Below are 27,313 nucleotides of genomic sequence, written 5' to 3' on the forward strand. Positions count from 1 at the left end.
ATAATGACATGTGTCTGAGAGGTAGTCACAGCCCCGCCCCCTGCTGATGACATCACTGGTATAATGACATGTGTCTGAGAGGTAGTCACAGCCCCGCCCCCGCACTCTGCTGGTTTTGGTGAAGGCTATATACACAGTGTGGCGGTGCAGGTTTTGGGGTACACCCGGCCCCCTCCTCTCTGCAGTCTATACACGTGTCCGCTGACGGGTCACATCTCGTCTGTCCTCCCCGTCTTCGACTCTTCCTTCAGAGCAGAACTCTCTGGGATGGGGGGCAGCCTGTCTTTCTCGGTGGAGCTGACCGGGGGCGTCCTCTCTGTATCGGGGGGATCCGGAGGCCTGACAACCCCCGCTTCCTGCCTCTTGTCCTGTGGCTCGGGGGCTGGGTTGTCAGGCAGCGCAGTCTCGGTGCTCTCCAGGAATCCGTCTTTATTCAGAATATTTCTGGAAATCACTGCAGCAGAAGACATGACCCCCATTACCATCCCTCCAGCTTCTTAAAGGGGAAGCGGCACAATTTCTGGAGCCCGACGGTCTGTCTCTTACCTCCGGTTGGCATGTAGGTGGCTCCGTCACTCGGGGCGTCTCCGGGGCGGAGCGGGTGGTAATTGGGGTAGATCAGCAACCCCAGGGAGAAGAAGAGAATCTGTAAGAGAGTGTCAGCTCTGTGACAAGTGCAGGCGGCTGGCAGGGTGAGGGCGGGGGGTGGCGCGGATCTTACCAGGACGCAGGTGCCCGTCTGCGCAGCTTTGTTTGCCGTCTGCTTGATCAGAGCCTGGAGTTTGCGGAGCTGTGTGATCAGGGATCTGAGGGGGAATGACAGGCTGTGTGATGACCCCTGCTGCCCCCCGTCCGTAGCCCCCCACCCTCACCCCCCCGCACTCACATGTTGTGCCTCTCCAACTCCAGAACTTTTTTGTGAAGTTCCTGATTCTGGTTAGAACATGCTGCTACCCTGTAATTAAAGAGACAGTACTTAGTATTGTCTGCACCACACACCGCAGGGGGCGCTGCGAGCTGCGGGGGCTCCCACCTGCTTTCCAGGCCGTCGATGTACTCCTTCTTGCGTCTGCGACTGTCCTGTGCGGACTGTTTATTCCTTATCTTCCTCCGCACTTTCTTAAGAATCCGTTCCTCTGCCTGCAGGAGAAGGAGATGAGGGTGAATACTGCCCCAAAGCTCTATAGTACCATGACATGAGGACCACATGCCCTCTGGTGGCCATCAGTGGCACTGCAGCCTGTATACACGGCAGTACCTTAGTGAGCGGCAGGTTGCTTGGCAGCGCTATGCCCTCCTGTGACAGCAGCCTCTTCTCCTCATCAGTCAGGTGGAGCTCGGGGTACTGCGGGCAGAGACGTATATCAGCACATACAGGAGGCAGGCACAGGGGAGCGGGCACAGTACAGGGATACCTTACCAGAGCCTCCATAGAGAGCAGGTCAGGAGTGGCGCCTCTGCCGGGTAATGCCACAGTCTTCCGGAGGCCTGGCAGCTCGCTGACTATACAGCTGTCCGGTATGAGCACAGGGGTGTGCCAGTCCTCTGCTGGAAAACATGTACACCCATTAAACCCAGAGAGTCCTGAGCCTCTGTTATACAGGGCAGAGCTGATATCAGCCATATCCAAGGGCCTTCTCTATACAGAACAGAGCTTGTATCAGCCGTATCCAAGGCCTCCTCTATACAGGGCAGAGCTGATATCAGCTGTATCCAAGGGCCTCCTCTATACAGAACAGAGCTGATATCAGCCGTATCCAAGGGCCTCCTCTATATAGGACAGAGCTAATATCAGCCGTATCCAAGGGCCTCCTCTATACAGGGCAGAGCTGATATCAGCCGTATACAAAGGCCTCCTCTATACAGGGCAGAGCTGATATCAGCTGTATCCAAGGGCCTCCTCTATATAGGACAGAGCTGATATCAGCCGTATCCAAGGGCCTCCTCTATACAGGGCAGAGCTGATATCAGCTGTATCCAAGGGCCTTCTCTATACAGAACAGAGCTTGTATCAGCCGTATCCAAGGCCTCCTCTATACAGGGCAGAGCTGATATCAGCTGTATCCAAGGGCCTCCTCTATATAGGACAGAGCTGATATCAGCCGTATCCAAGGGCCTCCTCTATACAGGGCAGAGCTGATATCAGCCGTATCCAAGGGCCTCGTCTATACAGGGCAGAGCTCATATCAGCCGTATCCAAGGGCCTCGTCTATACAGGGCAGAGCTGATATCAGCCGTATCCATGGGCCTCCTCTATACAGGGCAGAGCTGATATCAGTCGTATCCAAGGGCCTCGTCTATACAGGGCAGAGCTGATATCAGCCGTATCCAAGGGCCTCGTCTATACAGGGCAGAGCTCATATCAGCCGTACCCAAGGGCCTCCTCTATACAGGGCAGAGCTGATATCAGCCGTATCCAAGGGCCTCCTCTATACAGGGCAGAGCTGATATCAGCCGTATCTAAGGGCCTCGTCTATACAGGGCAGAGCTCATATCAGCCGTATCCAAGGGCCTCCTCTATACAGGGCAGAGCTGATATCAGCCGTATCCACGGGCCTCCTCTATATAGGGCTATCCTGTATACTGCTGTCCTGTATTATGAGGTGTATCGGGGCACGGCTGTCCTGTATTATGGGGTGTACCGGGGGCACTGCTGTCCTGTATTATGGGGTGTACTGGGGGCACGGCTGTCCTGTATTATTGGGTGTACCGGGGGCACGGCTGTCCTGTATTATGGGGTGTACCGGGGGCACTGCTGTCCTGTATTATGGGGTGTACCGGGGGGGCACTGCTGTCCTGTATTATGGGGTGTACCGGGGGGGGCACTGCTGTCCTGTATTATGGGGTGTACCGGGGGCACTGCTGTCCTGTATTATGGGGTGTACCGGGGGCATGGCTGTCCTGTATTATGGGGTGTACCGGGGGCACGGCTGTCCTGTATTATGGGGTGTACCGGGGGTACGGCTGTCCTGTATTATGGGGTGTACCGGGAGCACGGCTGTCCTGTATTATGGGGTGTACCGGGGGTACGGCTGTCCTGTATTATGGGGTGTACCGGGAGCACGGCTGTCCTGTATTATGGGGTGTACCGGGGGCACGGCTGTCCTGTATTATGGGGTGTTCTGGGGGCACTGCTGTCCTGTATTATGGGGTGTACCGGGGGCACGGCTGTCCTGTATTATGGGGTGTACCGGGAGCACGGCTGTCCTGTATTATGGGGTGTACCGGGGGCACGGCTGTCCTGTATTATGGGGTGTACCGGGGGCACGGCTGTCCTGTATTATGGGGTGTACCGGGGGCACGGCTGTCCTGTATTATGGGGTGTACCGGGGGCACGGCTGTCCTGTATTATGGGGTGTACCGGGGGCACTGCTGTCCTGTATTATGGGGTGTACCGGGGGCACTGCTGTCCTGTATTATGGGGTGTACCGGGGGCACTGCTGTCCTGTATTATGGGGTGTACCGGGGGGGGCACGGCTGTCCTGTATTATGGGGTGTACCGGGGGGGGCACGGCTGTCCTGTATTATGGGGTGTACCGGGGGGGGCACGGCTGTCCTGTATTATGGGGTGTATCGGGGGGGGCACGGCTGTCCTGTATTATGGGGTGTACCGGGGGGGCACAGCTGTCCTGTATTATGGGGTGCAGAGGGCGAGCGGACACATCTGGAGGTACCTAGCTGTATGGATATGACGCTGCTCATGTCCCCAGGGGCTTTCTGCTCTTCCATGGCCCCGATGTTGTAGACCAGCTCATACACCGGGGCGGTCTGGGGCAGTGGGGTGCCCCCCTCACATTTCGCTGGAGTGTCCGGATGGGGGTCATCGGAGAAGCCACTGTCACTCTCTGGGGACTCGCTGGCGGCCGCCTCTGCGCTGTAGACATCGTTGGGATTGATCATCATCTGCAGGAACTCGTCGGTGTCTTCTCTGTCGCTGAGTCCCTGAAATCAGAGGTCACAGGGGTCACACCCCACAACCACAGGAGCAATGCTGTCTAATAAGAAGGGGTGAGCAGCGGCCTCCCGAGCCTCAGGGTCCCTCTCCTGTGAACAGACGTCTCTCCTCCCCGATGTACACCTGCCATATAATGTGCACTTACTGACAAAAACATCCGCCCCCAGATAGACATGTCAGATTGTGGTAAAACCTGTCCTGCAGCTATGTCTGTATGGCAGATATGTAGATGATTACAGGTGAGATCTGATAAGACACTGGGGCTTGCCACAAGAGGGCGCAAAAGTGCTTCCTTATAAACAGGCTCTCAGAAGCTACTTTTGGGTAGTGTACCTCTTGGTGGGAGATCGTTGACTCTTAGACATGACTCTACGACGCACTGGAAGACATTTTGCCAGACTTTCAGAGGGGGCGCATCTCAAAGGATAGTGGATTCAAGGACTTGCTGCCGCCCTGACCTAGCTGTTGGGAGCAGTGGCTACACGAGGGCATGCACACACGGAAAACAGGCTCCAGAAGGAAAATTGGTGTCACAGCGCCCATTACGGGCCTGCCATTGACAGCCAGGCACCCTCGCCTTCGTTTGCCAGTGGTGTCGTGAATGAGAAACCTGGACTGCTATGGACTGGAACCGTATCATCTTTATGGTCTGGTTCCAGTATGGAGGCCTCGTGGTGAGCTCTTCACTGCCCCAACTGCTGGGGTGATGATCGGGGAGCCATCATATACAACAGTCGGTGACCCCTAGTAGTGATACGAGGACAATAACAGCTCAGCGATATGTGCAGGACATCCTGACACAACATGTCTTCTTTCATGGCAGGGCTTCCATGCCCAACAGTATCTCCTCCTGCATCCAGGCTAGAGGCCGTATCTCATCTTGTATCCAGACTAGAGGCCGTATCTCATCTTGTATCTAGACTAGACACTGTATCTCATCTTGTATCCAGGCTAGAGGCCGTATCTCATCTTGTATCCAGGCTAGAGGCCGTATCTCATCTTGTATCCAGGCTAGAGGCCGTATCTCATCTTGTATCCAGGCTAGAGGCCGTATCTCATCTTGTATCCAGGCTAGAGGCCGTATCTCATCTTGTATCCAGGCTAGAGGCCGTATCTCATCTTGTATCCAGGCTAGAGGCCGTATCTCATCTTGTATTCAGGCTAGAGGCCGTATCTCATCTTGTATCCAGGCTAGAGGCCGTATCTCATCTTGTATCTAGACTAGACGCCGTATCTCATCTTGTATCCAGGCAAGAGGCCGTATCTCATCTTATATCCAGGCTAGAGTCTGTATCTCATCTTGTATCCAGGATAGAGGCTGTATCTCATCTTGTATCCAGGATAGAGGCTGTATCTCATCTTGTATCCAGGCTAGAGGCTGTATCTCATCTTGTATCCAGGATAAAAGCCGTATCTCATCTTGTATCTAGACTAGATTAGACGCTGTATCTCATCTTGTATCCAGGCTAGAGGCCGTATCTCATCTTGTATCCAGGCTAGAGTCCGTATCTCATCTTGTATCCAGGCTAGAGTCCGTATCTCATCTTGTATCCAGGCTAGAGTCCGTATCTCATCTTGTATCCAGGATAGAGGCTGTATCTCATCTTGTATCCAGGATAGAGGCCGTATCTCATCTTGTATCCAGGATAGAGGCCGTATCCCATACTATATCCAGGCTAGAGGCCGTATCTCATCCTGTATCCAGGCTAGAGGCTGTATCTCATACTATATCCAGGATAGAGGCCGTATCTCATCTTGTATCCAGGATAGAGGCCGTATCTCATACTATATCCAGGCTAGAGGCCGTATCTCATCTTGTATCCAGGCTAGAGGCCATATCTCATCTTGTATCCAGGCTAGAGGCTGTATCTCATACTATATCCAGGATAGAGGCCGTATCTCATCTTGTATCCAGGATAGAGGCCGTATCTCATACTATATCCAGGATAGAGGCCGTATCTCATCTTGTATCCAGGCTAGAGGCCGTATCTCATACTATATCCAGGCTAGAGGCCGTATCTCATACTATATCCAGGCTAGAGGCTGTATCTCATACTATATCCAGGATAGAGGCCGTATCTCATACTATATCCAGGCTAGAGGCTGTATCTCATACTATATCCAGGATAGAGGCCGTATCTCATCTTGTATCCAGGCTAGAGGCCTTATCTCATCTTGTATCCAGGATAGAGGCCGTATCCCATCTTGTATCCAGGATAGAGGCCGTATCTCATCTTGTATCCAGGATAGAGGCCGTATCTCATCTTGTATCCATTATAGAGGCCGTATCTCATCTTGTATCCAGGATAGAGGCCGTATCTCATCTTGTATCCAGGCTAGAGGCCGTATCCCATACTATATCCAGGCTAGAGGCCGTATCTCATCCTGTATCCAGGCTAGAGGCCGTATCTCATACTATATCCAGGCTAGAGGCCGTATCTCATCTTGTATCCAGACTAGAGGCCGTATCTCATACTATATCCAGGCTAGAGGCCGTATCTCATCTTGTATCCAGGCTAGAGGCCGTATCTCATCTTGTATCCAGGATAGAGGCCGTATCCCATACTATATCCAGGCTAGAGGCCGTATCTCATCCTGTATCCAGGCTAGAGGCTGTATCTCATACTATATCCAGGATAGAGGCCGTATCTCATCTTGTATCCAGGATAGAGGCCGTATCTCATACTATATCCAGGCTAGAGGCCGTATCTCATCTTGTATCCAGGCTAGAGGCCATATCTCATCTTGTATCCAGGCTAGAGGCTGTATCTCATACTATATCCAGGATAGAGGCCGTATCTCATCTTGTATCCAGGATAGAGGCCGTATCTCATACTATATCCAGGATAGAGGCCGTATCTCATCTTGTATCCAGGCTAGAGGCCGTATCTCATACTATATCCAGGCTAGAGGCCGTATCTCATACTATATCCAGGCTAGAGGCTGTATCTCATACTATATCCAGGATAGAGGCCGTATCTCATACTATATCCAGGCTAGAGGCCGTATCTCATACTATATCCAGGATAGAGGCCGTATCTCATCCTGTATCCAGGCTAGAGGCCTTATCTCATCTTGTATCCAGGATAGAGGCCGTATCCCATCTTGTATCCAGGATAGAGGCCGTATCTCATCTTGTATCCAGGATAGAGGCCGTATCTCATCTTGTATCCATTATAGAGGCCGTATCTCATCTTGTATCCAGGATAGAGGCCGTATCTCATCTTGTATCCAGGCTAGAGGCCGTATCCCATACTATATCCAGGCTAGAGGCCGTATCTCATCCTGTATCCAGGCTAGAGGCCGTATCTCATACTATATCCAGGCTAGAGGCCGTATCTCATCTTGTATCCAGACTAGAGGCCGTATCTCATACTATATCCAGGCTAGAGGCCGTATCTCATACTATATCCAGGCTAGAGGCCGTATCTCATACTATATCCAGGCTAGAGGCCGTATCTCATCCTGTATCCAGGCTAGAGGAGCCTAACAGGGTCCTAGATCCTCCTTTCAATTCTTTTACCTAATAAACTTCTTTCCTCTAAGGCCGCACCCACACAACCGTATCCGTTTTGCGGTCCGCACTTTCCCATTCCGCACGGATACAGAGAAACAATCCGGTCATGTGGATGAGGCCTAATACTGTGATCCCTTCCATCTGTCATCTTTACAGTCACACAGAGAAAGCTTTATTCTGACAACTTCTTGGGCAGGATTTTTTTTGTCAATGAGTGTATACATAGAGTTGTCAGAGCTCTGACAACTAAAGTCCTATTTATGTGGATGACAACCATTGCGGCTGCCGTATAGCAGCCACCACCTCGGGGCATTAGGCTACTTTCACACTGGCGTTTCAGGGTCCGCCTGAGAGATCCGTTTCAAGGCACTCCGCTCATCACATAATCCATCACATGATCTTTTACCTTGGTGATGGATCATGTGATGACCGGAGTGATGTCACCACAGGTCCTGTTCAGCAAAGGAGACAGAAGGAGATGCCGGCCTGGGCGATCAAGTGGACTAAGGTGAGTTAAATTATTATTTTTTTTAACCCCTCCAGTGCTAGTTTACTATGCAGCCTGTATTCAGAATGCTATTATTTTCCCTTATAACCATGTTATAAGGGAAAATAATACAATCTACAGAACACCGATCCCAAGCCCGAACTTCTGTGAAGAAGTTCGGGTTTGGGTACCAAACATGCGCGATTTTTCTCACGCGAGTGCAAAACGCATTACAATGTTTTGCACTCGCGCGGAAAAATCGCGGGTGATCCCGTAATGCACCCGCAACGCCCGTCTGAAAGAGGCCTAACAGGGGGCTGTGATCCGCACAATTAACCCCTCAGGTGCCGCACCTGAGGGGTTAATTGTGCGGATCTCAGCCCCCTGATCGGGTGCTGTCAGGCAGCAGGGGCCAGACCCCCCTCTCTCTCCCCAGTATTAAAAGCATTGGTGGCAGTGGCCACAGGCTAACAACCCCCCTCCCCCCCCCCATCATTGGTGGCAGCGGAGCGGCATTTCTGATCGGAGTCCCAGTTTAAGCGCTGGGGCTCCGATCGGTTATAATGGCAGCCAGGACGCTACAGCAGTCCTGGCTGCCATGGTTACTAAGCTTATACTTACATGCGCCGCACAGACCTGTCACTTACCAGTAGGAGGAGCGCCGGCCGGCCACAGACAGCGCATGTAAGTATAAGCTAAGTAACCATGGCAGCCAGGACTGCAGTTAATTGTGCGGATCACAGCCCCCTGTAAGAGATCGGGTGCTGCCAGGCAGCAGGGGGCAGTTATGTACACAGTTCTTAGTATATTCTAACTTGAAGCGTCCCCATCACCATGGGAACGCCTCTGTGTTAGAATATACTGTCGGATCTAAGTTTTCACGATAGTGAAAACTCAGATCTGAAGAAGCTGTTATGCAGACGGATCCGCACTGAACGGATACCATCGTTTGCATTTATAGGTGCGGATCCGTCTGTGCAGATACCAGCACAGGTGTGAAAGTAGCCTTAGTCGCTGGTGACGCTGGCGGACGAGTGTGGTCTGATCACCCGCCGGAGCCTTTATGTAAACCTGCGGCCATTACAAGGCCAAAGCTAATATTTGCCGATGGATTAAGGACATTAAAGACCAAACACAGAATCACGATAAGCACTAATTGAACGTCCACATAACAAACACCAACCGGATGTGGCCACAGGAGGGATCATTTCTGGAACTACAAGTCTCATAATGCCCCAGCACCCTTGGAATCCTTCTATATAGATATATACTCAGTGACTATACACCCTGCTATAAATGCCCAAGGTAGGACCGGACCGAAACGTATGGACGCCGCTGCCTCTCACGTATACAACGGCAGTAACCTCAGAAATGCAAAGCAGCATCACCTAGTGGGCATAATAACCTCCAGGACGCAAAGCAACGCCACCTAGTGGGCATAATAACCTCCAGGACGCAAAGCAACGCCACCTAGTGGGCATAATAACCTCCAGGACGCAAAGCAACGCCACCTAGTGGGCATAATAACCTCCAGGACGCAAAGCAACGCCACCTAGTGGGCATAATAACCTCCAGGACGCAAAGCAACGCCACCTAGTGGGCATAATAACCTCCAGGACGCAAAGCAACGCCACCTAGTGGGCATAATAACCTCCAGGACGCAAAGCAACGCCACCTAGTGGGCATAATAACCTCCAGGACGCAAAGCAACGCCACCTAGTGGGCATAATAACCTCCAGGACGCAAAGCAACGCCACCTAGTGGGCATAATAACCTCCAGGATGCAAAGCAACGCCACCTAGTGGGCATAATAACCTCCAGGAGGCAAAGCAACGCCACCTAGTGGGCATAATAACCTCCAGGACGCAAAGCAACGCCACCTAGTGGGCATAATAACCTCCAGGACGCAAAGCAACGCCACCTAGTGGGCATAATAACCTCCAGGACGCAAAGCAACGCCACCTAGTGGGCATAATAACCTCAAGAACGCAAAGCAACGCCACCTAGTGGGCATAATAACCTCCAGGACGCAAAGCAACGCCACCTAGTGGGCATAACCTCAAGAACGCAAAGCAACGCCACCTAGTGGGCATAATAACCTCCAGGACGCAAAGCAACACCACCTAGTGCGCATAATAACCTCAAGAACGCAAAGCAACGCCACCTAGCGGGCATAATAACCTCCAGGACGCAAAGCAACGCCACCTAGCGGGCATAATAACCTCCAGGACGCAAAGCAACGCCACCTAGTGGGCATAATAACCTCCAGGACGCAAAGCAACACCACCTAGTGGGCATAATAACCTCCAGGACGCAAAGCAACACCACCTAGTGCGCATAATAACCTCCAGGACGCAAAGCAACACCACCTAGTGGGCATAATAACCTCCAGGAGGCAAAGCAACGCCACCTAGTGGGCATAATAACCTCCAGGACGCAAAGCAACGCCACCTAGTGGGCATAATAACCTCCAGGACGCAAAGCAACGCCACCTAGTGGGCATAATAACCTCCAGGACGCAAAGCAACGCCACCTAGTGGGCATAATAACCTCAAGAACGCAAAGCAACGCCACCTAGTGGGCATAATAACCTCCAGGACGCAAAGCAACGCCACCTAGTGGGCATAACCTCAAGAACGCAAAGCAACGCCACCTAGTGGGCATAATAACCTCCAGGACGCAAAGCAACACCACCTAGTGCGCATAATAACCTCAAGAACGCAAAGCAACGCCACCTAGCGGGCATAATAACCTCCAGGACGCAAAGCAACGCCACCTAGTGGGCATAATAACCTCCAGGACGCAAAGCAACACCACCTAGTGGGCATAATAACCTCCAGGACGCAAAGCAACACCACCTAGTGCGCATAATAACCTCCAGGACGCAAAGCAACACCACCTAGTGCGCATAATAACCTCCAGGACGCAAAGCAACACCACCTAGTGGGCATAATAACCTCAATAACACAAAGCAACGCCACCTAGCGGGCATAATAACCTCAATAACACAAAGCAACGCCACCTAATAGCCACAATAACCTCAAGAACAAAAAGCAGCACCACCTAATGGCCTCAATAACGCAAAGCAGCAACATCTATTCGGCACAATACCAGCACAAACTTACCGCCCGCCCGCTGACCTGCCAGTCTTCATACAGCTTGTCGCCTGGGAATCCATGGGGTTCAGGTAGTGGGAATGTCACAGCGTCAGTCCCCGGAAACCCCTCCGAGTGGAACAGATTGTCCTGTGGCTCAAACATGCACCCCAGTAAGAGGTCCGGTCTGGAGGAGTCCATGTCCCCAGGGAGGGCCATGTCCTACCCCTATAGAGTGTCCTGTAGATGTGTGCGACCACTACATTGCAAGCTCTGCAGGACTGTAGCCCGTCGCTGATCCCTCTGCACGCTTCCAGGATCTGCACATCCTGGTCGGCTTGGCAGGTGCCTCCTCTGTTGTTTGGCAGGTTTCCTGGGCGTGGAGCTCCCCTTACACCTGTCCCACTGGTCTGCTAGTAATAGTGGCCGAGATCACACGGGCGTGTCCCTCCAGAGGCGGAAGAGTCACTGCAAGGAGAGCACATTGTGCAGGTGTAGTGTGCTGAGGTGTACATCTCTGCCTGTACCCGCAGGGTGCCCACAGTCCAGATATATACCCATCCCTGCTCCCACCACGAGGTTTATAAGCGGGGGGCAAAATGTATTTGGATTTCTCAGTGACGTGGTTTTATTAAAGGGGCATGCCTAGGGGCGTTGGGTGTACTCCTTTAAGAGGCTTATCCTCCGAACAGGATAATACGGGAGGGGCGGCCGCTCCGCTGTCCACAGACGGGCAGCTGCTCCCCCCCTGGAGAGGTTTCCTCCTGAGATGATGTCATCACTAAGAATCACAGCTGAGACCCAGGAACCTTCCACCGGCGCCCCCCAGTGGAGGAACCCTAAGAGCGTGCTGGTGTTCCTGGGATTGTGGCCACTAGGGGGCAGTAATGGGCAATCTGACTTCACTATTTGAGTGGTGGTCCGAATCACTTACAACTCCCATCATCTGAAGGAAGTGACATGTACTGCGCCGCTACACACGGGAGTGATGGTCGAGACAAAAGCCGCGCAGCTGAAATCTGTATCCGACCCCGGGGGAGGGGGGCTTGTCGCTCTGACAACTTTATCAAAAAGTGTCAGGATTTGGAGTAAGCAGTAATGGCGGCTCGCTCCTCCGGAGTCACTGGTCTGTAGTCACAGCTATAGGAGACGTCACCCGCCAGGAGCACGATGGGGGTAGTAGGCTCTGAATCTCAGCTGATGGTTTAATGGCTATTAGATTGCTAGCTCTGGGGAACAGAACTGACCTCATAGTGATTCATGTCACTGCCACTGTATCTAATCCTATCATGTGTGATACTGCCTGCTGTACCTAATCCTATCATGTGTGATACTGCCTGCTGTATCTAATCCTATCATGTGTGATACTGCCTGCTGTACCTAATCCTATCATGTGTGATACTGCCTGCTGTACCTAATCCTATCATGTGTGATACTGCCTGCTGTACCTAATCCTATCATGTGTGATACTGCCTGCTATACCTAATCCTATCATGTGTGATACTGCCTGCTGTACCTAATCCTATCATGTGTGATACTGCCTGCTGTACCTAATCCTATCATGTGTGATACTGCCTGCTGTACCTAATCCTATCATGTGTGATACTGCCTGCTGTACCTAATCCTATCATGTGTGATACTGCCTGCTATACCTAATCCTATCATGTGTGATACTGCCTGCTGTATCTAATCCTATCATGTGTGATACTGCCTGCTGTACCTAATCCTATCATGTGTGATACTGCCTGCTGTATCTAATCCTATCATGTGTGATACTGCCTGCTGTACCTAATCCTATCATGTGTGAGACTGCCTGCTGTATCTAATCCTATCATGTGTGATACTGCCTGCTGTATCTAATCCTCTCGTGTGATACTGCCTGCTCTAATCTTATCATATGTGATACTGCCTGCTGTATCTCATCCTCTCATGTGTGATGCCTCTCTTCTGAGCCGTGTATCTCATCCTCTCACGTGTGATACCTCTCTTCTGAGCCGTGTATCTCATCCTCTCACGTGTGATACCTCTCCTCTGAGCCGTGTATCTCCTCCTCTCACGTGTGATACCTCTCTTCTGAGCCGTGTATCTCATCCTCTCACGTGTGATACCTCTCCTCTGAGCCGTGTATCTCATCCTCTCACGTGTGATACCTCTCCTCTGAGCCGTGTATCTCCTCCTCTCACGTGTGATACCTCTCTTCTGAGCCGTGTATCTCATCCTCTCACGTGTGATACCTCTCTTCTGAGCCGTGTATCTCATCCTCTCATGTGTGATACCTCTCTTCTGAGCCGTGTATCTCATCCTCACGTGTGATACCTCTCTTCTGAGCCGTGTATCTCATCCTCTCACGTGTGATACCTCTCTTCTGAGCCGTGTATCTCATCCTCTCACGTGTGATACCTCTCTTCTGAGCCGTGTATCTCATCCTCTCACGTGTGATACCTCTCCTCTGAGCCGTGTATCTCATCCTCTCACGTGTGATACCTCTCCTCTGAGCCGTGCATCTCATCCTCTCATGTGTGATACCTCTCTTCTGAGCCGTGTATCTCATCCTCTCACGTGTGATACCTCTCTTCTGAGCCGTGTATCTCATCCTCTCACGTGTGATACCTCTCCTCTGAGCCGTGCATCTCATCCTCTCATGTGTGATACCTCTCTTCTGAGCCGTGTATCTCATCCTCTCACGTGTGATACCTCTCTTCTGAGCCGTGTATCTCATCCTCTCACGTGTGATACCTCTCTTCTGAGCCGTGTATCTCATCCTCTCACGTGTGATACCTCTCTTCTGAGCCGTGTATCTCATCCTCTCACGTGTGATACCTCTCCTCTGAGCCGTGTATCTCCTCCTCTCACGTGTGATACCTCTCCTCTGAGCCGTGTATCTCATCCTCTCATGTGTGATACCTCTCTTCTGAGCCGTGTATCTCATCCTCTCACGTGTGATACCTCTCTTCTGAGCCGTGTATCTCATCCTCACGTGTGATACCTCTCTTCTGGGCCGTGTATCTCATCCTCTCACGTGTGATACCTCTCTTCTGAGCCGTGTATCTCATCCTCTCACGTGTGATACCTCTCCTCTGAGCCGTGTATCTCCTCCTCTCACGTGTGATACCTCTCCTCTGAGCCGTGTATCTCATCCTCTCACGTGTGATACCTCTCCTCTGAGCCGTGTATCTCATCCTCTCACGTGTGATACCTCTCTTCTGAGCCGTGTATCTCATCCTCACGTGTGATACCTCTCTTCTGGGCCGTGTATCTCATCCTCTCACGTGTGATACCTCTCTTCTGAGCCGTGTATCTCATCCTCTCACGTGTGATACCTCTCTTCTGGGCCGTGTATCTCATCCTCTCACGTGTGATACCTCTCCTCTGAGCCGTGTATCTCCTCCTCTCACGTGTGATACCTCTCCTCTGAGCCGTGTATCTCATCCTCTCACGTGTGATACCTCTCCTCTGAGCCGTGTATCTCATCCTCTCACGTGTGATACCTCTCCTCAGAGCCCCACTACATGGATGATACTGGTATAGTGTAGGCAGGGAGTCATGAGCCCCATGATCCTGTATGTGGGTGCCTGCTGCTAGAGTTTGGGGGAACACAGAGCTGTGCGGCCCTGGACCCCGTTGCCATAGTAACTGCACCAGCAACTATCACACACTTACCTGAATACGGTAGTCTGTGAGACAGTGACGTCACCTGACGTGGCTACAGCGCTCTGTTTTTTTCTGATTGGGTAGCACTTTCCTGATGAACCAATAGGAAGTGCAGGGGCGTGGCTTCATAGATGTTTGACAACATGGCACATGAGGCGCTCTGTGATTGGTTCTCCAGACTGCCAATCAAAATGATCAATGCTGATGCTGAAAAGCTCAGAGCGGGACGGTCGCCTCAGGGAGCGGGAGCGTGACGGCCGAGATCTCGGTACATGTTTATCATACGGTACCCGGCTTTCATTAACCCTTTACCGACAGCGTTTAATTCACAGAAGAATTGTTTTTGCTGTCAGAAAATATCCATTAACCCTTTACTGACAGAATATAGTCTCTATTAGCCCTTTACTGATAGAATATATCATCCACTGACCATTTACTGACAGAATATATCCTGTATTAACTCTTTACTGACAGAATATATCATCCACTGACCATTTACTGACAGAATATAGTCTCTATTAGCCCTTTACTGATAGAATATATCATCCACTGACCATTTACTGACAGAATATATCGACCACTGACCATTTACTGACAGAATATATCCTGTATTAACTCTTTACTGACAGAATATATCATCCACTGACCATTTACTGACAGAATATAGTCTCTATTAGCCCTTTACTGATAGAATATATCATCCACTGACCATTTACTGACAGAATATATCGACCACTGACCATTTACTGACAGAATATATCATCCACTGACCATTTACTGACTGAATTTATCATCCACTGACCATTTACTGACAGAATATATCGACCACTGACCATTTACTGACAGAATATATCATCCACTGACCATTTACTGACTGAATTTATCATCCACTGACCATTTACTGACAGAATTTATCATCCACTGAACATTTACTGACAGAATATATCCTGTATTAACTTTTTACTGACAGAATATATCATCCACTGACCATTTACTGACAGAATATATTATCCATAGACCCTTTACTGACACAATATATACTGTATTAACTCTTTACTGACAGAATATATCATCCATTGACCATTTACTGACAGAATATATACTGTATTAACTCTTTACTGACACAATATATACTGTATTAATCCTTTCTGATAGAATATATCATCCATTGACCATTTACTGACAGATTATATTATCCACTGACCATTTACTGACAGAATATATCCTGTATTAACTCTTTACTGACAGAATATATATTGTATTAACCCTTTCTGACGGAATATACCTCCATTAACCCTTTACTAAGAGAATATATCACTGATTAATCTTTTACTGACAAAATATGTTTCTCCATTAACCCTTCACCTAAATAATATTCTCCATTAACCCTTCACTGGAAGAATATATCCTCCCTTAACCCTTTACTAGCAGAATATATCACCCATTAACCCCTGATAGCTCCCCCATTAACCCTTTACCCGATCTCTTCTTCCCTCTTCTCTGTCCCTCTAGTTTCAGAACATTAACCCTTCGTCTCTGCTGGCTCACTGAGGTAGACTGTTCTGTATTGCTGTATTCTATTTGGGGTCGGGGGGGGGGGGTAGCGGTCTCCACTAGACCCCTGCTCAGTCTTACCTTACAGATCGGTGGATATATATATACACAGAGATGTCACCACATTGGGGGGGGGGACACAATCTGTTAGATGAGGCCTAGTGTGGCCGCAGGAGGTTAGGTCCTCGGTCAGGGGGTCTCCACGGGGGTCCTCCAGGGAGCTGATGGCACATAACATTAGGGTGTCGCAGACATTATGGCATTCGCTTCTTATTGGAAGCGATGGTCTCCTCCTTGCCCAGTCTCTGATATTTCGCTGGTGGTGCAGAGGGGGGGGGTCCAGGTTTCAGCTGCGCTGTGTGAACTCGCCTATACTGCCAATTACAGGCTGCAGACACCACAGTCTGAGGAAACCAGTTTGGACCATGTCACATTGAAAGGGATATCCCCATCTTATAATATTATGCCATCCCTTTGTAATTGGACTATTTGGACCCCCACCATCCTGACAATGAAGTGGATGCAGCACGGCGCTGGGTCCTCTTTACTGGTTTCCTGTGGCCACGGCTGGGAGAACCACTAAAGCTACACGGAGTCTCCTTCATTCTTAGAATCAGTGGGTCGATGGCATATCCTAGCTATTTGCCATCACTTTAATGTACAGTGCCGGTGACAATGACGCCATATTCCCTTCTGGTCATTTACTGGACATTTGGTGATTATCATTAGATCTGGAGTAGTTGTATCACACACAAAACTGACCAGGGGAGCCATCCTGTACTGTAAATGCAGGAAATATACTGAACACCGCCACCAGAGGGAGCCATCCTGTACTGTAAATGCAGGAAATATACTAAACACCGCCACCAGAGGGAGCCATCCTGTACTGTAAATGCAGGAAATATACTGAACACCGCCACCAGAGGGAGCCACTGATCTGTACATGTTTTCTACTTCACTGTCATATGGAATTATTTAGGAGTAATACCCGAGGCCTATGAGAAATCATGTCTAGCCTATATATATATATATATATATATATATATATATATATATACACTCACCTAAAGAATTATTAGTAACACCTGTTCTATTTCTCATTAATGCGATTATCTAGTCAACCAATCACATGGCAGTTGCTTCAATGCATGTAGGGTTGTGGTCCTGGTCAAGACAATCTCCTGAACTCCAAACTGAATGTCAGAATGGGAAAGAAAGGTGATTTAAGCCATTTTGAGCGTGGCATGGTTGTTGGTGCCAGACGGGGGCGGTCTGAGTATTTCACAATCTGCTCAGTTACTGGGATTTTCACGCACAACCATTTCTAGGGTTTACAAAGAATGGTGTGAAAAGGGAAAAACATCCAGTATGCGGCCGTCCTGTGGGCGAAAATGCCTTGTGGATGCTAGAGGTCAGAGGAGAATGGGCCGACTGATTCAAGCTGATAGAAGAGCAACGTTGACTGAAATAACCACTCGTTACAACCGAGGTCTGCAGCAAAGCATTTGTGAAGCCACAACACGCACAACCTTGAGGCGGATGGGCTACAACAGCAGAAGACCCCACCGGGTACCACTCATCTCCACTACAAATAGAAAAAGAGGCTACAATTTGCACGAGCTCACCAAAATTGGACTGTTGAAGAATGAAAAAATGTTGCCTGGTCTGATGAGTCTCGATTTCTGTTGAGACATTCAAATGGTAGAGTCCGAATTTGGGGTAAACAGAATGAGAACCTGTACCCATCCTCTGATGGCTACTTCCAGCAGGATAATGCACCATGTCACAAAGCTCGAATCATTTCACATTGGTTTCTTGAACATGACAATGAGTTCACCGCACTAAAATGGCCCCACAGTCACCAGATCTCAACCCAATAGAGCATCTTTGGGATGTGGTGGAACGGGAGCTTCGTGCCCTGGATGTGCATCCCTCAAATCTCCATCAACTGCAAGATGCTATCCTATCAATATGGGCCAACATTTCTAAAGAATGCTATCAGCACCTTGTGGAATCAATGCCACGTAGAATTAAGGCCGTTCTGAAGGCAAAAGGGGGTCCAACACCGTATTAGTATGGGGGCACTAATAATTCTTTAGGTGAGTGTATATATATATATATATATATATATATATATATATATATATATATTGTGAGGACATATAATGCTAGGCTGCCCTGGTGATTGTAGGTAAAACTTATGTTATAAAAGGGAAGACAAGTCCTGATATTATTGGTGGTGGACATCAGTACTAAGGTTGAATCATACAGTATTCTGCATGGCTGAACGGAGCTTTCCTGGTGCAGATGGACACTGCAGACGCAGTAAGAATTCAGCCACAAACTCTCTAAATAAAAGAAATCTTTATCTAAAACTACCCGTTTGATGCCAAATAAACCTGACAATGACACATATATACATTTTCATCAGGCACAAAAGAATTTACATTAAATGCAAGTTTTTGACATCACAGAGACGTGATGTTTTCCGGAAGGAGGCATAGAATTTTTATACTTTGGTCCGTGCCCTATAAAATGAATGCTTCTTGTCTGTTCTTTCAGGCTGGGTATATACCGTATGTGCATAGGTGTGATAAGCAATACTTGTGTTAACTTTACATAGAAGCAGAATTTATAATTGCACTTATTTTGTATCACGAGTGTAAGAAATGTATATGATTTGGTAGCACGTTACACTAACCCCCTAGATAAGTTTCATGGTGAATTTATTGTCTTCTGATGGTGAGGTACCCCGAGAAGTCCTGGGGATGTAGTCTATGTTAGCCGTGTGTTTGATATTCCCACGACCTCGGCTCCAAAGAAAGATAAAGATGAAGCAGAGCGTCACAGAGCTGATGAAAGGCAGGACGCCCCCGGCGGTAATAACAGCCAGCAGATGGGTATGTACTATGGAGAGTGGCGGAAGGAGAGTGCTACCATTAAATGGTGTCACTTCCAGGTGGACCCAAGCTGTAGCATTACCTGCCAAGTTACTGGCCACACACAGGTAAGATCCAGAGTCCTGGGTCTGTACTGGTAAAAACTGAAGCAAGCCTCCTGGTAGGACGGATATCCTCCCTGCTGCATTCTCTACAGACTTCTTCATTAGTGTCATGTTTATTGTTCTCCATTTTCGGGAGTGTGCCGGTGGCCACACGGACCTGGTCACTTCTGCTGCCAGTGGTGATGTGTTCTGTGGCAGTTCTGTGGTGACCCTTCCCGACACATCCAGCTCTGTAGATTTAGTACCTCCTGTCCAAGGCATCTGTGGTAGCACCCAGTGTATGGATGGCTCTGGTACCCCATAGCTCTGACAAGTTATGATAAGTCTGTCACCTTCTTTAACCTTTAACTCTTGTGTCCCTTGTTCCACCATCCTAGGAGGTTGGCAGGTAAAGAGTTCTGGGCATAGCCTCTCTGAATGATCAGGGATAATCATTCCTTGTAGTGCTGCAGGAGCTGCACAGACTGGCGGGCTTCCCCCAAAATTAATTTTTTTATGCAAGAGCCAGCAAAGACGGCAGTCACATGAAAGGTTAGTACCGGAAAGCAATAACCTTTCTAGCATTCCCGGAGGGGGCAGTCCATCTTCTGCTACCCAACAAAGGGGATTATGTGACAGATCTAGCAGACGTAGGTGGTCAAGACCATGGAATGAACCTGAAGGTATTGAGTGCAGTCTTCCTCCAGAAAGCCGAAGCTCTTCCAGTCTTCTCAGGGAACTAAAACACTGTTCTTGAAGGATAGTGATAGGATTCTGGGAGAGATCTAGTCGTCGAAGATGAACTTGAGAAACCAGTGCCTCTTTAGGTACTGAGGTTAGGTTACACTGGGTCAGCGAAAAGGAGGAAAGATTCAGTCCAGACAGACTAAGTGGACCAAGATTCTTGAGGAAGGGCCAGTGATCCATATCCAGTACTCTCAGGAGCGGCATCCCTGAAAACGAGAGATCATACAGCACTGTACTGGTAACGCCACCCAGCCTTAGTTCTGAAAGACGTGGAAGAGCAGCAAGAGCATGAGTTGGTACAGTGCTCAGTTTGGTCTTCTCCAGCCCCAGTCTCTGCAACAGTGGCATTCCTAGGAAAGCCCCTGGAGATATGAAGAGTAGTGGATTGTCACTGACCTCCAGGTGTCTAAGTTCTTTCAGCCCTCGAAATGTCTGATCCAGCAGAATGACCAGTTGGTTCGCTCGCACATCCAGCCACGTCAGATCGGGCATGCCTGTAAAGACCCCGGGGGGGAGAAGTTTCAGATGATTATGATGAATTAACAGAATGCGTATGTTTGGCAAGCCACTAAAGGCTCCTGGTTCTATGCGGGATACGTGGTTGTTGCTCAGGTCTAGTTCTTGCAAATACTGCAGATGGATAAAAGCTCCATGTGGCACTGACCTGATACGGTTATAACTAAGATCCAGGAAATGGGAAGTCAGAGGGATTTCTACGGGGACTAGGTTCAGCAGCATGTGTTTGCACAGGGTAGCATTGTCAAGGGCAGGACAGACGCAAGGCGGAGGACAACAGGAACACGAAACGAAAAGTAAGATTCCAATAGAGAAAAGGAGGACTGGTGAATGCAGACTCCGCGGACACCTCCCGACGTCCATCTTCACAGAGAAGGAGTATATTCAGGAGTGGACATGCTGGTGATTCATCTGCCGTTCTCCAGATCTGCAGGTTTAATTCAAGCAAAGTATTAGTTTCATGTCCTTTACGTATACCAACGTGCTCTTAGCATCTCCACCTAAAATCAAAATAACCACTTGTAAATGATACTCTTTTCCTTGCTGTCCTAGGCAGTCAGTGTCACTAAGCTTTCCCATATTCCCCAGCAGTAGCCTCTATGTTAATCAGCGACATCACTGCATGACAGATGGAAGTGGAAAAAGCAAAATCTATACGTGTAGTCTGAAAAATGATCCCGCTCTTCTTGAGTTTAGTTTCTGCATTACACAAATGGGATATCTGATAGTTTATACAAAGGGGCTCCAAGTATTGTATTACATTTTAGCTAGGCTGGCCATATACCGCTGACAGCTATTAATCCTGACCGCTGAGCATACATGTGTCCTCAATGGGAAGCTACTAGGCATCTATGGATTGGAAAGTTGTGTTCTCCCCAAATGTCTGCTGTTGGGGGAAAGTCGAGAGGACCCCATACACTTTAGACATTTAACCAGAATCAGTGGGTTTCACCAACATTGGCCGGCTTGACATAAATACTAAGTTTAAACTACAGCAGTGGCTGGCAACCTGTGGCTCTCTGCCTCCTGCAAAACTACAACTCTCAGCGGTTAGGTAACACTGGGCGTTGCAGTTTTGCAGCAGTGGAAGATCTATAAGTGGCAGACCACTGGTCTACGGTAAATCTCAGAACACTTCTATATGGGTACAGGCTGTCTTTTCAGGTCGTGCTCCATGTTGTTCTCGTGAAATGGTTTACAAGACGAAACCTACTGGTTCCTCGTAAACTCGCACATGTTGCAGTCTCTATAATCTGGCCTATTAGCGCGGCAAACGGAGGTTAATAGGCTGTCTCTGTCCTCCCTGGCAAATGATCCCTTGCGTGTCACAGAAGCAGCAGAGAAAGTCCCAGTGTTCCTCTTGTTAACGGAGTTTCTGATGGCATCATCGTGAAATCTTAGCACCCCTCCTGCTGAATATTTAATCTGCTAATTTTGTTGGATCCTGGCTGGCAATGCGAGACAACCTGCGACTCGAGATGACTGTACCCAGGAAAATATGAAAAGAGGAGATGAGGTTTCCTCCGGCCCGTTTGTATAAATGGTGAACAAAGATCAGCCGACCATATGTCTGAGCGTCAGACCTCCTACATACAAATATACCAGTCTGTGTCCTTGGGGGAGAAGCTATGGGTCATTGGAAGACTATTTATAACCAATATAAAAGAAAGCAGCACCGCAGAGCACCATGACCATAGGCCAAAAGGAGAAACTGTCTGCAGCAAACGTATGAGGAATACCGACACCGAGAAGCCTGAAGACCAAACATCTACAGAAAATCTGCTCCATGTTCTGGAGGAGAGCTTGGTAGCCACCATGCTTTTCTGTCTGACTGGAGCTAGATGATACTAGTTACTATATTGGTATAACCTAAATCTACATGCATTTGTAACTAGTCCAGTGTGCTATGGCTGCCTGCCAGGTACTCAGCCTAGAAAGCAAGATTTCTGTCTGGAAAAGTGACAAGTCAGAGGTCCACCGGATCATTTCAGCTCTCAGTACAAGGAGACACCAGAGTGGTGTGCGTTTCATTGAACACAGCAGCATAAACTCAAATCTTGGCTTACTAACAGCTCTGGTGGTCGAGAACTCTAACTAGAATATCTAGATGACCTGTAAGGAATAGTCTTAGGCTATATTCAGACATGGTGGATGAGCTGCTGATTTTATGCAGCGCAATTGCTCAAGAAAAATCTACAGCGGAGTTTAGTACACATTGCAGAATAAATTGACCTGTGAAGTGGATTTTTTGCAGCCTATCAATTTATGCTTTAGTAAATGCGGGCCACGGTGTCAGATGTGTGAGCCCGGCCATAGTGCGATACAGTGATGAATGAAAAACTTTAATTCTGGACTGGAAGTGAAGTTCTGTCTGGACACTGCTTCCTCTTATTATCATTTTCTAGGAAATTTAGCATAGGGTATTTACTTACAGTGAAGACCTCAGGACAAGACAGTCGACCGAGAAGAAGCATGAAGCGAGTGCAGTCAGTTGATTGAAACTCAAGGAGATTATCTTCCTGTTCTGTGACAAGAGTGAAACCCAATCTTTATCTGCGTAGCCGGGGCTGAGGAGTTGGAGCTTTCTGCCACTGCTCCTGGACAGCAACAGGGACCTTTTATTTAAAGTGGTATTCCGGTTGTTAGAAATTATCCCCGCTAACTATTAGATCAGCTGGGGTCCTACTGCTGGGACCCCCACCGATCACAAGAACGGAGGCCTCGTACTCTCTGCAGCCCCCTAAAATGAACTGCCGCTTCATTAATTTCTATGGGAATTTCAGAGATAGCTATCTGGAACTTCCATAGAAATGAATGGAGCGGCCACGTGCATGCTCGATCAACCTCTCTATTCATTTCAGGGAGGCTGCAGGGGGTACAGGGTTCTCGTGATCGGTTGGGGTCCTAGTGGTAGGACCCCCACCGATCTAATAGTTATTTCCTATCCTATGGATAGGGGATAACTTCTAACAACCAGAATACCCCTTTAACCGCCCAACAGTCATATTACAATTGGAAAACCTTTCAAAAATGTCACGTTTTGTGCAGACTTTGAATGTATGTCTGAAGTAAATATAGCGGCCACTTAACTCAGGTGACCGAAGTGTGTTTTAACCCCTTTAGTGACAATAATTTCCGCCTTAGGGTTTTTTCTTCAGTTGAGCTATATGAGATGTTGAATTTTATGAGACGTTCTAGTGTTTTAGTAACCATTTAGGGGGGGGGGGGGGGGAGAAAAAAAACATAAGAAACATCTTGTGGGATTTATTTTTAAAATCACAGAAATATAGTGGCAAATATGGGGGAACTGCTCAAACCCCAAACACTGTAGCGTGTTTTACATTGGGGGAGCAGTCCCACCGCATGTGGACCGCGGCAAACGACCATCCCCAGCAAAAAATGCGTACAATGGAGGATGCCGGCGCGGTCCACATGCACCACAAAGGCATCCTACATAAAACGGAGCATTGTGCGGATGAAAATATAATTATATAAATCACAGAAAAAAAGCACCAAACTGATATGCCACTGACTATACTGGCTAGTCATAAATGCAGATATTAAAAGCTGAGACTTTTGCCAATATATTCCTGTCAGGAACATATCGGAGCCCATCATGCACCACGTCACGGTCTCTCAGCTTGGCAAGGGTACAATGTGAATTAGTTGTCCTGCTAGGCGGTTGTGTGGAAGCTTGGCTGTGAGCTGGATTTCATCACCTTCAGACCGTGTTCACACCATAGTTAGCGTAGTGGTAGGACCCTTGCCATGCTGAGAGACCGTGACGTGGTGCATGATGGGTTCCGATATGTTCCTGACAGGAATATATTGGCAAAAGTCTCAGCTTTTAATATCTGCTTGTATGACTAGCTAGTATAGTCAGTGGCATATCCGTTTGGTGCATTTTTTTCCTGGGATTTATTTTTACATTGTTCACTGTGTGGTATAAGCAATATGATATTTTTATTCTGTGGGTCAGCAAATTTATGTCATTTTTATTATGTTATACCTGCATAATAAAAACACAAGTTTTTTTTTTTTTACAAAATACTGTATTTTTCACTTTATAAGATGCATTTTTTCCCCCACCAAAATGGAGGGAAAATGGCAGTGTGTCCTATAAATCAAATACTAGTGAGCCTTTCCATTATGGAAGAGCTCATTAGTATGCAGGATGCACGGGGAGCAGTGAGTAAAGCGCTGCTAGTGCTGGCTGTACCCACCACTCCCTGGTTTTCTCTGGGCCCGCGATGCACCGTCCTGGGTACAGTGTAAGGACGTTGGGTGTCAGTTTTAGACTCCGGTCTTAATAACCTCTGCGCTGGCGGTGGATCTGCCGAAGTAGAGGTGCCGCCTCTACATAACTTCGGTGCATCCACTACCAGCTTCCTTGCTGGCATAAATTTAGAACATTTCCTACACCTAAAACAGACGTAGAAAATGATAAATGAGATGGGCCTGCAGGCCCACCCTCTTCCCCGCCGACTCCGAAAAAAACCTCCCAGGCTGTGAGCTCTGCGCTGCGATTGGCCAGCGCTACAGCCTAGGAGAAGGAGACGCCCAGCAGAACAAGGGCAGTCTCCGCCTACTATAACTTACTGAGCGAAGATACCGGAGGACATAATGGGTGAACGGAGCGGCGCCCAGGGATAATAGTAAGTGCAGTGAGATCCCTGGGCGCCGCTGTATATGCTCACAATGTTTTTTCAGGTGAAAGGTCCTCTTTAAATTGGGGATGTAGCCTATAGAAGTTAGGTTGGGACTCAGTGAAATTAGCCGAAACGTAATTGTCAGCTTTTAAACAAGACCAGGCCCACAGCTTTAGCTCCTACAGAGCCTGAGATATGAATGGTTAACGCAGCCTTCCCCCTTACCCTGCTGCTTGAGCAATGGGTTAAACTGTTAGTTCCTTTTCTCAAAACTCAAGCTGAGCTGGGGAAAGTGCGGATGCGATGCGATTTTCACTGATGGTTGCTAAGGAGACGAGGGATGAGCGACCCGGAACCCCATTGACTTGATTATTTTCCATTATAACATGGTTATAAGGGAAAATAATGGCATTCTTTAATACAGAATGCAAAGTCAAATGTCAATTGAGGGTTAAAAAAATTATAAAAACATTACTCACCTCATCCACTTGATCGCGCAGCCGGGATCCTCTTCTTTGTTCTTCTTGAAGGACCTGCAAAAGGACCTTCGCTGACGTGGTGAGCTCGATGACGTCATCAAAGGTCCTTCAAGAAGAACAAAGAAGAGGATCCCGGCTGCTCGATCAAGTGGATGAGGTAAGTAATGTTTTTATAATTTTTTAACCCTCAATTGACATTTGACTTTGCATTCTGTATTAAAGAATGCCATTATTTTCCCTTATAACCATGTTAGAAGGGAAAATAATAAAGTCAACAGAACATCTAACCCTAACCCAAAACTTCAGTGAACAAGTTCGGGTCTGGGTACCACATTAAGTTTTTTATCTCGTGCGTGCAAAACGCGCGTGGAAAAAACTGGACAACTGAACGCAGTCGCAGACAAAACTAAGTGAAATTGTGTCCCTACTCGCTCGGGTTTCCTGCAATGCACCCTGAACGCATCCGGCCCTCACCCGCGACGCCCGTGTGAAAGAGGCCTTATCGTGGAGAACGTTTTCACTGCTGAAGACTGAACTATTTTTTTCTTCCAGTTGTTGAGGCACCAACCTGTCTTTTAGGTGACCATGATCGTGTTTAATGTTTCTTATAAGGACTAGGATTATGGAGCTATCTCTGTTAATCTGACCTCCCACTGACGTTGCTTCCCTCCTTTGCATTTTGTCCAGCACCAGGTCATCTTTATTATTTCACCTTCCATAGTCCACACATGACCATGACTATCAGTGCTGAAGCTCAGCTGCCCCTGGTTTTGCTGTATCGGTTTATCATACAAGCAGTACATTGTCCACGTAGGTTGGTCAGTACAGTGGTTGTCTGAGATGAGGAAGGCCGTAGATGTAATTTGTTTTTATAAAACATAATACAATCCAGTATTTTGCCTTGCATCTGATTATTCTCTAACCGTTTCTCCCCATGAAAGGCTGATCTCCAAGATTCCTACTATAGGAACCAATGAGCGAAAGCACTTTTGGTGATTTCACCAAAATTTAGTGCGGAAGTAAATGACGAAAGAAACTCATCAGGATCAAAAAAAATCCACACAAGAAAGATAAAGTCTACCCTAAGTCCTATTTCACACAAGCGATAAGGTGTCAGGTTCTGATCAGAGAAAAACCGATGACGTTTTATCATTTTTTTTCTGCGATTGCGCTGTTTCAGTTTGTTCCACGCGGATGCAACCAGTTTTTTTATGCATTTTTCACGCGTGTGAAGAATAACCCTCAACATCTCCTAGCAACCATCCGGATGCCTTCTGTTTTTCACGCAAGCCCTATGCATTTCGATGGAGTCAGGATTGCATGAAAAACCCCACAGTATAAAACATGCTTCTATTTTTCCTGAACACATTGAAATGAATGGGTCAGGATTCAGTCCAGATGCTGTAAACAACACACGGCACCCGGAGGGAAAGCTCGCCGTATGAAAGAGCCCTTAAACTGTCAGTAACTGCAAATGATAGAAAAACTGAATAATCTGACTTATAGTGAACAGCTTCGATGCCTACTTACCTCTCAGGGATTTGGCCAGTGGTCTATAGGTTTTGGCAAGCTGTGGATGATGAGTGAGTGAAACATAATGTCATGGACATCCTTATTCCTGTGCGGTCCAGCACCCGAAACCTTCCTGCCTCCGTCCCACTGATCAGCTTTATGAATTGA

General features: G+C 48.3%; 2 protein-coding genes across 5 annotated transcripts; both read right to left on the bottom strand.

The window, feature by feature from the left end:
* Nucleotide 1: 1 nt before the first annotated feature.
* Nucleotides 2–21,434, bottom strand: CREB3L4 (cAMP responsive element binding protein 3 like 4). Of its 3 annotated transcripts, XM_040411792.1 has the most exons (10): nt 21,425–21,434; nt 11,568–11,575; nt 3,675–4,044; nt 1,421–1,548; nt 1,259–1,345; nt 1,034–1,140; nt 887–955; nt 722–806; nt 547–646; nt 2–454 (listed from the first exon to the last, which is right to left on the bottom strand). In XM_040411792.1, exons 3-10 carry the CDS (start codon nt 3,901–3,903, stop codon nt 210–212), a joined length of 1,050 nt encoding a protein of 349 aa, XP_040267726.1. In that variant the 5' UTR covers nt 3,904–4,044; nt 11,568–11,575; nt 21,425–21,434; the 3' UTR covers nt 2–209. The 3 variants fall into 3 exon arrangements, with proteins under 3 accessions (XP_040267726.1, XP_040267725.1, XP_040267724.1); XM_040411791.1 differs by lacking the exons at nt 11,568–11,575; nt 21,425–21,434 and adding an exon at nt 11,085–11,470 and having other exon boundaries at nt 1,421–1,545; nt 3,675–3,942; XM_040411790.1 differs by lacking the exons at nt 11,568–11,575; nt 21,425–21,434 and adding an exon at nt 11,085–11,469 and having other exon boundaries at nt 3,675–3,942.
* LOC120981968 (leucine-rich repeat and immunoglobulin-like domain containing-NOGO receptor-interacting protein 4) lies at nt 18,674–27,297 on the bottom strand. Of its 2 annotated transcripts, none has more exons than XM_040411787.1 (2): nt 27,164–27,297; nt 18,674–20,932 (listed from the first exon to the last, which is right to left on the bottom strand). In XM_040411787.1, exon 2 carries the CDS (start codon nt 20,866–20,868, stop codon nt 18,964–18,966), a length of 1,905 nt encoding a protein of 634 aa, XP_040267721.1. In that variant the 5' UTR covers nt 20,869–20,932; nt 27,164–27,297; the 3' UTR covers nt 18,674–18,963. The 2 variants fall into 2 exon arrangements, with proteins under 2 accessions (XP_040267721.1, XP_040267722.1); XM_040411788.1 differs by lacking the exon at nt 27,164–27,297 and having other exon boundaries at nt 18,674–20,483; nt 20,654–20,783.
* Nucleotides 27,298–27,313: the final 16 nt, after the last annotated feature.

The sequence above is a fragment of the Bufo bufo genome, chromosome 11 (assembly GCF_905171765.1).
Source record: "Bufo bufo chromosome 11, aBufBuf1.1, whole genome shotgun sequence".
Lineage (NCBI taxonomy): Eukaryota > Metazoa > Chordata > Amphibia > Anura > Bufonidae > Bufo > Bufo bufo.